The following is a 19,297-nucleotide window of genomic DNA, read 5'->3' on the forward strand; positions in this document are numbered from 1 at the left end:
GCTCTTTGAGGAGGGAGTAATTGGTTCGAAGAAAAAGCACCGGTTATTAGGACTTAGAGAAGATCAGTCAATGAAATAAGGGCCGCTGAACTACGGCTATAACCTACTTCAACCCGGCGGTTTCTTCAACATCAAAGAGCCAACCTGTTGCCAATGAACTACTTTCGCTGACGTCCTGAGAAGAGTATAGTTTTAGTTATATTTCTATTGTTTTATATAATCTCATGTTTATGCACTTATTTTACCTTCCGTCGATATTTATTTTTACATACATGTCTGGTAGAATTTGCTTATTAGCGGCGATAATAGGCTATCTTTGAATAATAAATCAGATTTCAATATTGTTTTTATTCTCGCTTCCTCTCAAAATGGAGAAGACTTCTTCTAGCCCTTATTTATCCTGGTGAGCCTTTGATTATACTCGTAGGTTTCCGTCTGTTACGTTAGGTCTCTTGTGCAGACAACCCGTACTTATTTCTATATGTATATATTCAATATTTGTGTGTTAGGGTAAGTCTGTACGCCTGTAGGGTTGTTAGGTACTAACATCTCATCTCTCTCAGATATTTAGTTATCCAGTGCAGCTTGCTCATACATATGTACATTATAGATACTCCTGACATTCAATATACATATATAAATTTTAAACACACATTTCATAGTCCTCTGGCTAGCACGCTTTACATACTTATGTAACCTATTTTTTGAATTGGTGATAAAATATCGCATTAAAAAAGACCATTGGTTTTCTGCCGGGGTCTAAATCTCGGATTTCAGGGTTGATATTATGTGAAATAAACACAGTATCGAACAACATGCTCCTAATATATTAACAGCTTAGTTAAAATTAGTTATGATAAATCTACTTGTTTTTTATTTATAAATAAGCTCTGAAGGGCGAAAAATGACTAAATTCTTGTTATTTTGGTCGATTTGTATATTTAGACTTATTAAAAAGTTTAATTGTCAAAAAGCAACACTTAAAATTTATTTTCAAGTTGATTTTAGAGTCTAATTAATAACTATAATTGTTCGAGAATATAAAGAAAATAGATTTCCAAGTAGCCTGCGTATACGCATTTTTCGCGTTCCATTATAACAAACATTAACATGCGTACTACGTTTACTACTGTGACGTCACATTCTTCATCTCTCTCTGACTACACCTCTCACTTATTAAGTTACAACTGGTAATACTGCCTTTCACTTAGTCTTGAAGAGTCAGTGAAAATGCTTAGAGTTATAAGATGTTGACTTGAATTAAAATGTCCAATTTTAGTCGTTTCATACCAAAGTTTTTGTGTGTTTGTTTATGTTTAAATGGTGAGTTTCTTTAAATTTAAGTAATTTGGAAAATTTTACAAGGATTTCACTTCATACGTATGCGGAAGCTAAGATTTCTTTCGAGTTCCCTTTTTAGTACTTACTGAGTTTTATTGTATTAATAATTGAATAAATCAAACTAGCCGATGTTGGTATAGGAGGTAAAGTCAATTTTGTGTTACTTTTACAACCGAATCTACCAATTATTTTTAACTTGTTTAGCAAGGTTTGAATGAATCAGCGACCAAATATTTTTTTTTTACTTTCAAAATTATAATAAGAAATAAGTTCCAATATAAGTGAAGGTAGTTAGTTTTATAACGAAAATATACTTAATAATCTATACTAATATTATAAAGAGGAAAGATTTGTACGTAAGTAACGAAATGGCTCAAAAAGTCCTGGACCGATTTTTCTTTTCTTACCCAAGGTGTTAAAACAGGCCTATAAAATATTCGTCATTGCATGAGCTGCAACAACTTTTAATGAAGGAAAAATAAATGTTCTACAATATTAAAGAACATCAATATTTACAAAATTAAAAAAAAAATCTCCACCCGTGCGAAGGGACGGGCTGCTAGTGTATTGTAAAAATATAGTTAATAGTATGTAAATTTGTTCTGAGAATACTCGGGTACAAAATTAATGGATACATTTTACATTCTACTAAATATTCCACATACTTAATTCCATGTCAATTTGTATTAAAGATATCATTTGATGACCAGAAATATTTCAACTAATGTTTGTTTGTATATGCGGACTTACAAAAACACTACCAGGCTAATCATTTAAGTTTATAATCATAATTATGTTTTAGGAATAAACGCTTTTGTACTTCGTGCATATATTTCACAACATGGCCTTCACGGAGAAATCGAATTCTCTCAGAAAAACGAAACACTTGTCAGTATTAGAACCAACTTGAAACCAACTCTACAATATCCTGATGGAGTGTGGCGATGGACGATACACGAATTTCCAGTTGATTACAGAGATATTTCCAATGACAGATGTTCCGAAGAGAATTTAGGAAGAGAATTAATAGATTTGACAGACGAACTTGGGTACTTAGTTATTCCGGGTAAAGATCACGCAGAATTCGAGAGCAAAAATGCTCTCATAGGGCCCAACGGCTTATGGGGTAAGAGTATCGTCTTAGAAACAGCTGAAAGAGACAGAGTAATTTGTGCCTCAATATTCTCGACAGAATATCAGCATGAGCAGCACGCTTTCGCAAAGTTCACAGCACCAATAGCTGGGACGCTGCATTTTAGATGGATCTCTTCTAAGGAGTACGATGAAGCAGATTCCTATATACAAGCCGATTTGTATCATACAAAGGCTGTGCAAGAAAAAGAATTTACTCAGCATAAGTGGAAGTTATTCGTGACGGATATTTTTGATGCAGATAAGGGTAATCACGAAGACAATTGTAATGTTCTTCAAGCTGTATTTGATCCGGAAAACAGTGGGGACGGTATGACTGTAGGAGATTTAGACAGCCGTTTGGGGTTGATTAAGGTAGCATCCGATCCGAATGTACAGAAAACCAGAAAGCTCTATAAGGACGAAGTTTTGAATATATTGAGAAATGATATGGAAGTTACGAAAAGGAGTTTGTATGTGGTGATTTATGATAGTAAGCATTCGGATAGTTTTTTGGCATGCGCCAAGCTACGGCTGATGTTACCGAAGAGCACGAAGTAAGTATTTTTATTAACAGCACGCACTATTAAATTATTAGATACTTTTGTAAACACTAGATAAATCTAAGGGGGAGACAAGTAATGAGGAGTAAAATAATTACAAATTATAGACATTATACATTTATTAGTAAATTGATTGGTAATTAAACAACCTAGTAATCATAATTAAAAAGGGTTGATTGATTCTATGAAGCGAATTTTAATAAGTTAATATAATTATCATATTGTAATGACATGTATTCAAACCAATAACGCTACAACCTTTTAAAGCCTGGGCCTTAAATTTCTTCAAAATGATCTGTTTTTGTTCTAATAGACAAGTAGATGATCTTTCTTTCTGTGCCTAACCACACTGTATATTTTTTTAAGAAACACCTTAACATAACATTATGATGTTTTCCTTCACCGTACGAGTACGTAGTGTTAAGGCACATAGGGAGGAAGTCTACATCCTGGGATCGAACTCACGACCTCAGTTTTGAAAGGTCCCCGAAAGTTTTGGTTGAAATTATGATTTGGTTGATTTGTAGGCGTGGCAAGTGTTGAATATTTTCGTTAAATAAAGAATGTTACTTCTCAAATCTGATAGCATTCATAACTTATACCACTTTTAGATCTCTTATTAATATGGACGGAATCCGGGGTTCAATTGAATTCACCCAACGTTCACCATATGATCCGACATGGGCTAATTTTCAACTTGGTGCTTCGGACTTGGACTATGAAGGAAATCTTCGATTTGTTGGTTCAATTACACAATACAGGTAAATAGGTTACTGCATCGGTATTTTATTAATTTAAAACCAATTTGTTCGTTTTGACGTCACGATGTATTAGACAAACAAAATTTTTCATTGACGACACTTTTCGATGGCTATAAATCACTATGATACGAAGTTTTCCCGCTGGTGAGCTGGTAAGAAGGTATAGAAGTTCTCCAACTTAGTCCAGTAACCCCCAGTGGGTCTTCAGGCAAATCGGTGGTTAGACTGACCGACGTTGGTACTTGTCATTCCTTTAGGTTGGAGGAAGCGCAGAATATCCTTCCTCTACAAAATTGAATTGACGTTTTTGTTTATGTTTTCAAATAAGTCACGTTTTATTTTAATTTTTATATTTCACACAATGTCATATTACATATCAAGTTATTTACGAATAAGTATTCCTATACCAATATTTTTTGGATTTTTTTAGTTTTTAATTTCTAATATAATATTATGAATATATAAGGTTATGTTATAAAAAATAAAATTTAATTTGCAGTGTAAGAGAGCTGCCCCCGCGGCTTTATGAGGCCAAATATTGGGAGACAATGTGTAATACCACTGGTGGAATGTATAACCCGAACAATGTTGATTTGAAGAATACCCCACCACCAGGTAATAAAAGGTTTTTTTTTCTTTAAATGCAAAAATTTATTCCCATCACCATACAACATGCATGCATATATGAAATATATATGTACACATGAATACGTTAGTATTTAACGCCATTTAATCATTAAAAAAAATCTGTTATGTCATCGTGGTGTCATGAAAATTTATAGAAATACAATTGTTACTGGCTAAAAATATTACTACTTTTTTTTACTTACTACTATTAAGTTCTATCTAGATATAGATATCTTAATAACGTAGTTAAGGAATGTTTGCAACAACATCCAAATACCAAAGTGTTCGATTGTATTTGTGACGTGTTCTGGCGAGCGACCAGAGTGACCGACATTCACTGTAAATATAGATCTGTTGCCGCGTTGTAGGTAGGTATATTAATTACGAGTACCATGAGTTTCAGTATAATACACGCTAATGTAAAATAGTTTTAGTATGCAGCCGTTTTTATGAGCCTTTGATAAAAATTAAAAATGGAACAGATATTTAAAATGTCATTGTAAGAACGATTGAATGAATCAGATTCAAGACTGATATCAATATGCTGACAAATAATTTGATGTTCCATTTATTTATGAACGCTATGACTAAAAAAACGCTTTAGTATAATAGCATCCCAATAGCTCATAATAGCATCATAGATAAATAATAGAGTAGAAAATTTAAATCGAATATAAAAGATTTTATCCTTGCAAGTTAAGCGGTTGTTATAGCTATACCGTTTGAATAGTTTTTTATAGTAAAGGGATTATATAAATGAAGTGCATAGATAGATGATACATGTATTGAATAATTAAATATATTCTATTTAACAAAATATACTTTTTGTTTCTCCCATACCAATCGCCATTTTCATAGTTGTTAAGCCCTTCGTTTAGTGTGAATACAGTTATAATAACACTCCTTAGAAGAAAAAAAAACAAATTTCATATACATACTAGAATTGAATTATGGTCTCGATATGTGCGATCGGCATGTACAAACGTAATGCTTATTTTATAATTTATATAAATGAAAAATGACAAACAGAGACCAAATAAAAATATATGATGACAGTTTATCATAAAATTTAGTAACTATCCTTCCTATATATCAAGAAATAATGTATTTTATTATGTCAATTTTGAAAAATGAAGAAGTAAGTAGTTGTACTAAGAAAAAAAATAAAAATATTTCAATGTCAACTAGACTCTTTCCTCCGCACTATCGCTCATGGTTCATTCTCACTTAAAATGTATATCTCAGAAAGCTGATTGCATTCTTGGCTTAAAAATAATACAGAAGCAGATAATGACTTACCCTACAGAGAGGTTTTCAAACCAAATTTTACCAGTATTTTTTGAAAAAATTTCGTAACGAAATTTGCCTTAGTAAACTTAAATATTTAATACTTTTACCTAGGTTTGAGTACACAGGACCACTACGCAATAGGAGATCTCCTCGGCAAGTATAAAGACAGAACGGAGTATTTGAACCATAAATATTTACTTCCGGGCCTGGCGAATGAACTTAGTGGTTCGTACTGGGATGTGTTTTTGCCATTAAGTGGAAAATACAGCGTAATGCATAGATCTGTAGTCATTACAAGGTCAGTATTGAATAAATTTCTTAGCAACGTTGATTGGTTAAAGTTAAAGACAACCCCCTGGATGATTTAAATAGTCATACAATAATCAAGATTAAGTTTCAAACCTTTATTGAATAATAAGTAATAAGAAATAGACATTTTATGTTATCGATTTTTTTCAACAATATAATAATAATAATTAGGATAAAATCAGATGACCTCGCAAGGGATCTTCTCCAGGATCTTAGTAATCAGAAAGTAATATACCTATCGACACACATTACTACACATTTAAATAAAACGTAACATCTACTGCATACAAACTGTACTTTATTACATTTATTAAGACACGCTGACCACGTATATAAACAACTAATAAACGAAAATAGTGAATGTATGGCAAATTAAAAGAAAATAAACGACAATTTTAATAGAGCGGCCTATATATGAATTTTCAAATCATTACAGGCGACCACCCAAACGTGAGCTTTGTGGGACAATCCATTCGTATGAATACGGTACTGACTACCAGACCCCGATGAGTTCAGCTGAAGCAGTTTATCGCTATCCCATAGTCAGTAGAGTTATCTTCAGGCAGCCGCTTGAAAAACCATGGGAGGATACAACTATTATCATTGAGAATATGGTTAGTAATTCATATTTTCGTTTTTTAAATCTATTAGAGCTAGAGTTGATGATGGAGTCAGTTCAGAACTGACAGTCAATATTAATTTATACCTTATACGTATTATATATATACCTATAAGAAACATATAGTGAAAATACAGTATTGCTAATAAGCAACTAATATACAGAATATATATACATATATGAATAAGGTTGAAAATATAATATTGTACCTCCAGGCTATAACGAATAATCTAATTTCCCAGGTCATAAGTATGATTCTATAATCACAGCATCCTCGAATACTTATGTACCTATTCCTAACCTTTACATACATACTTAAGTTAGAAAGATACATGAAAAACTATTATATACAGATCCATTCAGACGGTTCTAACGTAAATAACACCCACGAACACCGATGGGCTATACACCAATTTCCTCCGGGAGCTGATTATTATAACTGGACCGCAAGATGCCTTAGTGCCGGTAAAATGTATGACCCACATGGAGTGGACACAGACTCTCGACATCCAGAGCAATACTGCAAAGTGGGAATGGAAGGATTGTGCAGAATTGGAGACTTCAATACCAGGTAAATATTACGGGCGAGTTTGTGATAAGATTTTCATTATGTAAAATGCGACAGCGACTCCGCAGCTTCTCTAAGCCGAGTTCTTAAATAGTAGAGATTCTGGTGTGGGTCGAGTCCCACATGCCCCTTTTACCTTCGGGGGTATTTCTAAGGGGGTACGTGATACATAGACGAAGGGGATACGTCAAAGGCCCATGCCTTGTTGATCCCTACCCCGTCTTTGTCGTAAGAAGAAAAACATCGTGAGCACAACCTCTAGGGTTCTTACTTATTACGTATTGTTTTTAATTGACACTTGTACAACGCTTCCCAATAAAACAATTTAGACCTTATACAGATTGAATTAAAAATATTTTAAACCAAGTCGTTCACATTTTAAATGTGACATTTCTAGAGGTTTACATTTTGCAATGTCACCACGCAACATGTAACCAACCGCAATACTCTTCGTTCCTCTTGTAAAGTCAACTTTACAACGAGCTCCCTTAACATATTTGGCTTACAGACACGGCATGTTATCTGTGGCTGGTAGAAAGAGGGACAGTGAGAGGTTAACGCGGAGACTCTTCACTGATACTGTGGTAGGTCTGGCGGGGAAGTACTCCATTATGAAGAAGTCATTGGTGATATATGACGATCACGGACCAGTTGCTCGTGGGGAGAGGATGGCCTGTTCTCCGTAAGTATATGATATTTTATATATATTATTTATTAATGATTTATCGAATAATTATTTTCTAATAATAACCTAACTTATAAAACTTAAAGCAGGTTTAGGCTTTTGTACGGTAATGTAAAAGAAGCTTTAAGGTTTTCGCGAATGTTTTTTTTAACTACTAGGAATGAAAGAGTAGAGAATAGAATATTAAAACAAATGTCACAAGTTTGGTCTCTATGGCAGCATTTCCTGGCGATAGTTATTCGTTTAGTAAAGAAAGCAACAGCTCTGGGGTGCCGGTATCTACCAGGCGCCAAATGAAATATTTAATTACCACCTGTGCACCTGAACAGAAAACAGCGTAAACATAAACAATCGTATGAATTATGAATGAAATGATATGAGAGATAAAATGTTTTTTTTTTTAAATAATTTCAGTTTAAACGGCCTTCACCGTCGAAAGGCAGTGGTCCGCGATTGGTTCGGTAATGGTGACGAAATTTCACTCGTCGGAAAGTTGGAGATGATACAGCAGTCTGAGTATGACGTCACCAATGTGCAAATAAATCTGGATAACTTGGCTCATGACGCACACAACTATAAAATTCATATTGTACGTAAAATAATGCAGACCTTTGGTATTTTTGTTGAATATTACATATCGTAACCCACAGTAGTGCTTAAGGTATACCATAAATAATTATTGTTTCGCTCGGCATCGAACCCAGGTTCTTACATTATTTACTATAATTACAAAGCCATGGAGGCAAACAATGATAAATGGTAGCATATGTGTAAGCGATAGAAGCGATTTTTTATAATAAAGAAACAATTATTGTTTCACAGGGAATCGAACTCAGGTACTAACTTTATTTGCTTAAACCTCTAAGTCAAACATAAAAGATAGTATATGTCTATGTCATTATCTATTTATACTAATCCATAGGATTTAGTTTTAAATAAAGAAAATAAATATGTTACAAAATAAAATATGTCTACTATTCTGATTATACGTTTTTATAGACTCCTGTTGAAAAAGAATTGGAGTTCCCATGCGAGAAAACAACATTATATGACACTTATAATCCATTTAACATCAGCAAAGCCGCTGAACCACCGCCTACTAAAGGTAAATATTAATTTATTAAAGTACATACTTAATGCTATTTTAATACTAAAGTTTGTTGTATAGAGCAACAGTAGTTTAAGCAACTACAACGCTTATTATATATATTAAATCTAGTTATGTACAGTTTCGTCACAATATCTGATCTCGTAAATTCTTAAGCTAAATCTAATTTATTAAACGGTTAAAGAAACGGTGTACCAATTCGTAGTTCAAATATATAATATTACGATATGAGATTTGAATAAAACTTTTTCTAAATTATACGATTGAAAGGGAAACAATCGAATATATAATTTTAAATTTAGAATATCTCTCTAAAAATCTTCTAAGGAATTTCACTGTTTTAAATTGAGAATAGCATGAACTTAAAATTATGGCCATAAAAGAATTTGAAAATATTTAGTAATCTTATGGATTCTATTTTAAATTAAGACGAAAACGTTTAGTTTTATTGTGGTCTTATTTTAAATTTAAGAAATTTAGTAATCTTATAGTTTCATTTTTAAATTTAGAACGTTTAACAATCTAATGGTATTTTCTAAAATAGAACGTTTATTTTCATTCTGATTTCCTTTTAAATTTAGAATGTCTCGTTATGTGGTCATTTCACTTCGAAATCGCCCCATTTCCAGATTTATTTTAACAAAACTAAGTAGGCGTAACGGATTCTAGGTACAGCGGACCAATATCAACTGGGAGATTTGGGAAGTAAATACGGGTTACTGGATGACATAAAAAAGTTTTCGACAGCGTATAATGAAACACAGCTGACATTACACGGACCGTATAGCATTATTGGACGATCGGTTGCTATTCATAAAGATGTAAGTCATTAAAGGTTTTGGTGCCTAAATTACACAATTTGTTTTTTTTTAAGATTATTTACCCCCAGAAGTTTTTCAATACAATTATATTATACATTTAAAAATTAGTAATGCTTCTTATTAAACAGAACGCTTGAAGTAGTATTAAAAGCCAGCCTCTAATATTTTTTTATGCTTCATAAAACTATGTCAAAGGAGGGTAGTCCCATTTTTACAATAAAAATAATTTTAATTAAAAACAATTCACAGCAACGCGATCGTCGCTGGGCCTGTTCAACAATAGAACGTGGGTACAGTCCCTCTGAAGCGCGTGAAATTCGCGGGATCGCCTCCTTCCACCACCCGGGTGGGTTCGCATACGGGTATATCCGGATGACACAGTTAATACACAACGATGGAAGTACGAGTGATACGATAATTGAAGTGAAGTTGCGGCATCCAGGACAGTATGACCGGAATTTGGTATGCCTTACAATGTTTTTGTAAATTGGTCTGATAATTTTAGTGTCTTCATACTTAAAAAAACTTACTTAGAAATTTTACATCTGGGCCTCAGAGTTCAAACTGTTTCGTGATATCTCTTTACAGTCAAGTAGGTGATCAGTCGTCTGTGTCTGCCATACGCTATTGATTTTTTAGGTTGTACAATTTTGGTCGTAAGGCAATCAATTTTCCACAGAATGTAGAATAAAAGATCTTTTCTTTTTAAACGTTCCAGACTCGCAACCACCGTTGGGAGATATTTGTGAATCCCGTTGGAGTGGATGCGGCAGTCAAGGTGACAAATACGCGTTGTGTGGCGGGTGGATATAGATGGAATCCATATTTCACACAACTTGCTGATCCATTAAATGTTTGTATTAATCAATTTTTTATAAGACTAGGACAGGAATTATTGGCAACAATGCCGACTGCGAGTGCGTTGTTGGCTTTTTGTGAACACTACCTGCATTTTATTAATACATTTATATACTATGTCCATAGTACATTTCTTATAGAAATAAATAATGCAGGCATAATTTTACTTTTAATTCCATATCATTGTTTTTATGAAACACTAGTGATATAAGGACTAATAAACAACATGAAAAACTTATTAGATTTGTTAGACTCTATGTAAGTAATCACTTAGCACGTCTAGCACCTAGGGTGCCTTTAATAGTGACAATAAGTCTATGTTAAAAATTATTGTTATTTCCACAGCATGACCTGTACAATCAAGAGTGTGGAGCTGACAATCCATTGCGGTGTGATGTCGGAGATTTGACTGCGAGACTTGGAACTATAAGTAAGAATATCTACATTGGAAAATTAGCCTAAAAACAACTAAGTTATGATGATATATAATAAAATAGTAACAAGCACAAAGTGTTTTGAAAACGAGGGTAGCTTATTTTAAGATAATTGAAACTACCCTCGTTACTTTCAGTATGATTTTATGTAGAGTTCGCGCCGCCAAAGTCCCGCCGCGAAAAAATTTGGGGTTTCCTAAATTTAAGGAGACTTGCCAAATTTAGTTAATTTTAAAAGAATAAAGATGTCTAGGTGAACACTCTATGGGTTTACTTGATTTAAATTTTTTATATATATTTTTAATTAATTTATATTTTGGCTATATCTGAAATGTGAAAATACTGTATGCTCAAATAATACTCCAAAATCAAAATAATTGATATTTTATTTTACTTTAAAATTACTATTATTAAGACCGTCTGCGCCGCGTTTATGAGACTTCTCTAGTGGCAGCGGACTCCATATGTAGTTTCGTATCGGTTATAAATTAATGAATAATTTAGTAAAAAATATTCTATCCTCATTCAGGTATTGGAAGTGATCGTCAAATGTTTGTCGATAGCAACTTCCCCTTGGAAGGCAAGGTGACTGCAATGGGCCGGTCTATAGTTATCATGGGCCCTGAAAGAAGTAGTGAGAAATTCGCCTGTGCGAACCTACAACCGGACAAGGATATTATAAAATTTGTTAATATTATGAAACCACCGAGATTTGTTTTGTAAGTATTGTACTTCATGTGGTAAAGTTCAATAACCCAATAATAGGTTAGGTAGGTATGATCCATAATTGTTTACCCTTCTAATGACACTTCTAAAAAATAAAAAAAATCCACGCTGTTTCTGTCAGTAATATTTTCACCGATTATATTTGAAGAATCATGAATAGATATAATTTTTCGGTTTATGTTTTTGGTAAAGTTTTACTTATTCTTGTCATCATGGTTTGAGTTATAGTTAAAAGAATATAACTTTTTAGGGGTCAATTCCTACGTGAAATACGCAAAGTGATGGGCGTACCAGAGTGGATGGTGGGGGTCGATTCTCGCCGTACGCGTATCCTACACTTTGGTGCGTGTATACAAGTATTACTACACTTCCAGGGACCAGATGCTAACCGGCTCGAACTGGATTTCACCAAGTAAGTTTAAATCATTTGACTGTTTCTTTTCAAATTTGTGGTGTGTGGTAGCATAATTTGTGTTCAACTTTTAAACAAAACAATAGATTGTAGTTTTTTATACTTAATTAATTAGATTCAGATTATAGAAATATAAGTCTGACTGAATTATAACAATAAACAATACTTAAATATGTAATACCAGCGGTAATATATTTTTCCTTTTTTAGATTACTTGCATCAGGTAGATTAGATTCGCCAAGTATATTCATTCCCGGATTTATTGATACGAAGAGAAAGCGAACAATTTCATACAAACTCTGTGGTGTCACCGATCCTAATGAGAAAAAAAGTGAGTATTACCAGTGATAAAAATATCTACGAGTAAATTAATATAGATATTGTCATGTTATATTTGGAACGATGCTTGGTACAAGTTTGATATTAAATATTTCACTCGTATCTCAGTCTTAGGAACAATATATTTTCCTCCAGTGTTACACCATCCTGTGATAGTCATCGAAGTTTTTATAGATCTAATATAAAATAAAGTTCAAAGTATTTACATTATTATTATATACAAATATACGGTATTTACATTATTATTCACCCACAAAGTAATATTATCATTATTAAAATGGAAAAAAAATAAACAAATTTAAAAAGTTTGGTCCCTGTTGCAGTGTACCATTAATTAGAATTTACTCGCTGCATTGCGATAATTATTCGTTGAGCGAGCGAGCTCTGGTCATCAGTACTCTACCAGGCGCCGATTTAAATATTTAATTATCGTCTGTTCACTTGAACGACACGGTCAAAAGAGAAAGAACCAAAGTTAAAAATTAAATCATAGTGTTTATTATGGTTTTTAATAGATGTATTTCCTTTACAGAAAGCACATTTTTCTTCTCCAGGCCGTCGTCAGCTTCGCCATTATGGAGCAGTTTTTCAGTCATAATAATATCCATTTGGTTATTGTTATAAATTGTATATATAAAATAAATGATAAGTAAATTTTTGAAGTTTATTTGTTTTCTTATATATTCCCCAGACTGCGTAGTTAGTTTAACTACAGACACGTTTAACCGTTTTATCCAATAAAACGATTTAATTTATCAACTTGAAATTTGGACAGAGTCAAAAACTATAAAGATATACCAACAAAAAATTACATAATTAATACTTAACTTATTTTATAACTGTGCTATTATATAGCTAGGCTGGCTTAGCTAGAACTTAACGCACTACGGACCAAGTTTACCAAGTTTACACACATAGACATATGTGTAAACTGAGATAGTTAGTTAGAGAAAGTTACGCGAATTGAGTTCGCTGGCGGTTATTGTATGGAGATCCAAAGATTAAATAAAACTTTGAAGTTGGGTAGATTTTTTTGTTAGAGGATTCTATATTCAAATTACTAAAAATGAATATACCGTCACATGTATGGTTTCAAAACGAATAAATTGCCCCCCATTAAAAAATAAGTCAATAGTTAATATGCACTCAATAGCTGGATACTATAGGCTGTGAATAAACTCAGCTCTGATTATGGAAACAAACAACTGCTTGTTTTGTTTATGAAGCGTAGAACTCGGTCAAGTAAGAACATTGACGCGGGCTATTTTAAATTCTTAAAAGCAACGACGGCGAGCCTTCTGGCAATATGAATGTCCATGGGCGGTGATATCTCTTATCAGGTGACCGTCCTGCCCTTTTGCCTCCTATTACATTTAAAAAAAGATATCTACATCATCATGATCATGATGATTCATACATACCGCTAAAGATTCTGTATCTTACTGTAAGGTTGAGATTCAGAAACGAAACAGTACGAACTATGACTCCCGTAAGTAAACGTATTGAGTTTGACAGTGACAGTGACAGCGCTAAGTCTCGTTTCCAAATCAAAACTTATGCGCCTCGCCTTGTTTTCTAACGCCTGACCTACAACGCATGCGCGTCCCGAAATCAATACGCCTAGTGCGAACTAAAGCACGAAAATGTTTGCACAAATAATTCTTTTAATATCGTTTAGTTATGTTTACGCCAATTTGGAGGGTCCATTTCTATTTTTTGGCCCAAAGTCTTTGGACAAATTCAAGAAGCCGGCCTTAAAATTCCTTGACCAAGATGACCTGATGAAGATATATGCTGAGCCATCGGCGATTGTGGTGTTTAATAACCAGGATTCGTTGACTCTTTCAAGTGGAAATTTTCCAAGACTACGGAAGATGCTAGAGGGTCAGTCTCTGTTGGTTTTACCTCAAGACTTTTTGGATGTGCACCCGGATTACATCAGTAATGAGACCCAGGTTAGCAATTGAGAATTAAATTATTTAAGAATTTATGGTTCTCAAATAATTGTTATTTTTACCTATTATATTATTGTTTTTGTATCGGGGTTACAGATTAGTATCCGAACTTTTATAGTACAGATAAACTAAACATTCAGTATATTTTGATTTAAAGAAATTGCTATGATTTTTTTGTAATACTTTCCAGGTGCTTACCCTGCAAGGACCTTGGTCAGAACGGGATGCTCAAATGACTGAGACCTTTGATAGACTCCAAGATATCTATGGAGAGGGAAAAGTGTTAGGAGTCTTAGGTAACAATAAATTACTTTGTTAGTATGATGCAATAGCATCACGATGATTGTTTAGCGCCTGATAAAAATGCTAAATAAAATCGCTAATATAAAATCGCTCGGAGCATGAGTATCGTTATGAATTTTGGCGCCATTCATAGTTATGTTTCACTCTTATGTAAGCTTTTCAATATTGCTTTAACATTTACTTCATAATTTATCGTGAATACTTAAGTAAATGTGATTTTGATGCAGCATCATATAATGCAACAATAAAATCTAAATTAATAAATCTATAATTAATATTCGTAATCATAGCGAACAAACAACGTGATGCTTAATTTATGTACGAGTATATAAAGATGATTTACACTGAAGAAGATGATATCTTTCGTAACATAAACGCAGAAACCTGAGTTTCACCTCCCCAGTCAACAAAAAGGTATTTTTATAGTTTGATATAAAATACAGGTAATTCAGTATCTCAGTCCCAGCCTATTGATTACGACAGTGAGTGGTCGCGGGTTCGGCGTCAGGCAGAAGACGGCACTACTACAATCACTTCTACTACGGAAGAAGAAAAACCTGCTCGGAATTTACCTAAATACGCCCTATATAATGCCACTGGTAAGTAGTTTTTCAATTCAAAACTTCGTAGCTTTACAATACGCCTTTTTTGTATGTTGACGTTTTTGTACTAAACTACATTATAACCTTATTTATAAAAACTGAGTGGAATAACTTTTATATACTTTAATATTTACAAATATATATATACATACAGTACAGTCTAAACTCCTTGTAAAGGCCCTCGATTTAACGACGAAATCCTAAACTCTAAATCGTCGAAATCAATTGACTTTGGATTAGCTTTTCTTCCATACAATGATACACTCTTCATAGCATTGCACACATCAATAACGACAACAATTAATAAAGTATGTACGTTAACACTGTTTAATTTTGGTACCGTTAATTCAAAATATTCAAATCTAGTTGTCAGGAAGAAGTCGCACATTCACTTCCGATTATTTTGTATTGTCATATTTTATAATAAATAATAATAAATTCCAGGTCCTCCAGGCAAAGCAGCTTTATTGTACTCCACAGGATGGCCAGAGCTCAAGTGGGAGGATGGTACCACCACAGTCCTTGACACTCCAGTGGGGGAACCAACAGTGAAACCAACAAGACTATACACTATTCTCGTTGTGAGATTTGCTGACGGCGGCAATACTCGAGACAAGGTAAACTTTTATTAAGGCTGTAGGCTGTATTTCAATTAAAACTTATGGAAATATTATTCATAAAAACTTTACTACTATCATCTCTGAGTAGGCTTAAAGCTCAAATAAAATTTAAAATCATTTATTTATTTAGGTAACACAATTCACACTTATGAACGTGAGAAAGAAATAAGTCAGTTGTCAATTGAAGGGCGTAGAACGGAAGTGAAGAACTGGTAATAAACTTACCACGCCACTCCCTTTAATCGCCAAGTTTTTGACGTGACAACGTCTTATAAATTGGTTTGCCAGGTGACACTTCAAGAAACTGCGTTACGCTCCGCTCACGTTATGCGCTCAAAATGAGAGCGAGTGAGAGGCACCCCTCCCTTCCACTCGGGCATGGTTAGCCCGCCTAAGAGCGAGAGAGACAGACATAAAAAGTGATTCATCCTTCTTCCTACTATACGAATGAATATTCACATTAAAATTATTTTACCACTCAAAGTCGTTGTCACGTAAAACTTTCGCCCGTATACCGACTTTACAGGCAACCAATTTTTTTGTTTTACATACTGTTCCATTCGGCTGTGCCCAAAGTTCGAGGTCTTGTATCAGCCACAGAAGGTTGATGCCCTACTTTCTTAGAAAGAACGCAAATCTTTTATCTTAAAGCTCGCTTATCAACTACTTTTAATGCTGTGAATAGGCTAGCTGGCTTTTACAATTGAATTACTAACTTTAATGAATATTTTAATATTTTTTACCGCATTCACCGTCATTTAGTTTATTATTCTCTTAATGAGGTTTACACATGAGGTTTAGTTTTCTATTAAGTTTGAGATACTCTGTCTCTTATCTGATATAATTCTTGATGAAAGTCTATGTTTTTTGCTAGTTTGTAATTTTATGTTCTGTGTTAATGTATATTACATTTCATTAATTGTATGTTTCGAAATATGTAATATATCGATTTATATTTTCTTGTATTTGTAATATGTTCTTAAAACATATTTCTATATACAGAACTGTATTATGTCTTTATTTGTAAGTCAAGCTAAAAGCAACAAGAAAATATGACGTCACGAATTCTACACACATAAACATCAACTATTTTAGATAAACATAATATTAGAACATATAAAAACAAAAACTTAAATCTCATTAGGACCGTATTAAACAAAATCATAGGGAGTAGGAAATTGCTATAAAATATATAAATAAATTCAATATATAAATAAAGTAATTAAATTGTAAGATTGATTGCCCAGTCACAATTTATTAAAAGTGTTATATAAAGTACAATTAATATATAACTAAATAGCACATATGTATTTGGTTTAAGATAACCCTGGAGTTCAGCTTCAAGCAATCAGCTGGTTGGTGGACAGCTGTGGGTGTGGAAGTGAAGCGAGGGTTGGCCACAAGTGGACTCAACTTACAGGCCCCAGCCCCTCCAGATGCTCCTTCAGCTGTTCTGGGGAAGGCTTACCACTGTTCCCTACCGTTGGTCTACGCATCTGAGGAGGCCTCTCTTACATTTCGGAATATCCAGGTACTTTTTTATGGGTCGCACGTGGGTCACTTAATACGCTTGTATTGTAACGTAGACTTATGGTTGTGTTGTCGCCCTATACTGGAATGCTACGCTCTTTTCTTGACTTGGGATTATTGAGTTGAAAGTTTAGAAAACAGTTTATTTTTTTTTGCTCGCTGATTAATCAGTGTGTACAAGGATTTTATACGAAGAGACAAAAAAATTCTATGAAAAAAAATCGTGTTTTAGATGCAGCCATTTATGGACAGTACTGAGAAATTCTCGGATGCATTCGACTGCATTGGATTTACTACCGTGCCGATATGGTAAGTTAATTACAGGCAAGTGTAATAGTTAATTAGTACTATTACTTTGAATTGAAGTAGTGTCAACATACATCTTTCTAAAATTGTTTTTGAAAGTCTTCCTTTTTTACCCTTATTATTATAATGGAGAGTGGTGAAGCATGCGGTTCTCAACTCGGCGTTCGTCAATTCGAACCCCGGTTGTACCTCAATTGATTGTTTGAAATACTATGAAACAAAACTTTGTCAAAAAATGTCTTAAACGAAATGAATTCTGTCATTGTAGGATGATCAGCTTACTTGTCTATAAAGATTTATGATATTACGTAGAAATTTTCATTGGTTATGGAACATGCATACTAAATATTACAACATTTTCAGGTCTGGTCTAATGGTAACATTTATAATGCTTTTGGGTCTTTCTGTGTCCATAACTATGATATTGGATATAAAAACCATGGACAAATTCGAAAATAGCCGCAGCAAACAACTGACTATAACTGTTTCTGAATAAATGTGATTAAAAGCGAATTACAGTAAATTAGTTCTAGAATCTATTTCTATTATAGAAACATTTTTGACGTTGCTAGCTGGTATTGTTGGTAATTGCCAGTTATAAAAATTTAATAGTAAATTTACTTGCTAAAGTATTTTCTAGTATAGATTGTTTAATAAAATGGTTATCAATTTATGCATATCTAATTGAGATGAAAATGTAAATGTATATATTAATAAATTGTTTTTATTTATGGCTTTTATTTTAGTGATAAATTCTATTTTTAAATGAGAGTTTAGGACGATGGTTAATATGGTTGGATGGTTAATTAGGCATTATTTTGATTAAAAGGAAAAGCTGTAGTTTCAAAATATAAATAAAAATTATGTTTTTAAAAGAAAACCTTCTAGAGAAGCTTCTTTTACTAAAAATAGATAGGATTTTTTACAAGTACCCTGAACACAAAAAGGCTAGAAAAGCGTACAATACAAGCCGAGATGTTTACAGTAAATAAAAAAACAAGAAAATATAAATTCGTTTATTCAGTTTAGATGTGATTTGCCGAGCGTTTTTTATCTTCTAGGTAGTCATTGACTGTGTAGTATCCTTTACACATTAATGTTTTTTTTAATATGTGTTTTGAATCTGATGAAAGGCACTTTCAATATTTCACTAGAAGTCATGTTATAGCAGCGTATACTTAGGCCTATCAATGAAGTATATTTTATCTGCAACCTGTAAGATGGTTGGAAAAGTTTTCCCTTATTTCTTGTCATAGTAGAAATCATTATGGAGCGAATAGTTGTACTGAAACATGAGGTTGAGGACTTTACTTGTTCAAGGAGCTTATGTATCCGACATTGTTATTTTTTATATATATATTATTACACTTGTCTAGGAGTAAGGATGGC

The 19,297-nt window shown here is 33.2% G+C and overlaps 1 protein-coding gene across 1 annotated transcript; it reads left to right on the top strand.

The window, feature by feature from the left end:
- Nucleotides 1-1,212: 1,212 nt before the first annotated feature.
- On the top strand, nucleotides 1,213-18,639 carry LOC110994148. Its single transcript, XM_022260658.2, has 24 exons — nucleotides 1,213-1,323; nucleotides 2,144-3,029; nucleotides 3,647-3,796; nucleotides 4,296-4,411; nucleotides 5,825-6,011; nucleotides 6,459-6,636; nucleotides 6,995-7,212; nucleotides 7,718-7,891; nucleotides 8,309-8,483; nucleotides 8,894-8,999; nucleotides 9,672-9,823; nucleotides 10,073-10,285; nucleotides 10,542-10,676; nucleotides 11,027-11,111; nucleotides 11,645-11,834; nucleotides 12,092-12,253; nucleotides 12,463-12,588; nucleotides 14,271-14,547; nucleotides 14,738-14,843; nucleotides 15,294-15,449; nucleotides 15,897-16,069; nucleotides 17,394-17,603; nucleotides 17,835-17,911; nucleotides 18,272-18,639. The coding sequence occupies exons 1-24, from the start codon at nucleotides 1,266-1,268 to the stop codon at nucleotides 18,402-18,404; spliced, it is 4,443 nt and encodes a 1,480-aa protein (XP_022116350.2). The 5' UTR covers nucleotides 1,213-1,265; the 3' UTR covers nucleotides 18,405-18,639.
- Nucleotides 18,640-19,297: the final 658 nt, after the last annotated feature.

This window comes from Pieris rapae, chromosome 11, assembly GCF_905147795.1.
Source record: "Pieris rapae chromosome 11, ilPieRapa1.1, whole genome shotgun sequence".
NCBI lineage: Eukaryota > Metazoa > Arthropoda > Insecta > Lepidoptera > Pieridae > Pieris > Pieris rapae.

Bases quoted from the DNA above. Each gene is read 5' to 3' on its own strand.
- LOC110994148 (XM_022260658.2), top strand. From the start codon at position 1,266: ATGTCCAATTTTAGTCGTTTCATACCAAAGTTTTTGTGTGTTTGTTTA. The intron at 4,412-5,824 runs GTAATAAAAGGT...ACTTTTACCTAG, and splicing joins GAAGAATACCCCACCACCAG to GTTTGAGTACACAGGACCAC. The intron at 12,254-12,462 runs GTAAGTTTAAAT...TTCCTTTTTTAG, and splicing joins CTCGAACTGGATTTCACCAA to ATTACTTGCATCAGGTAGAT.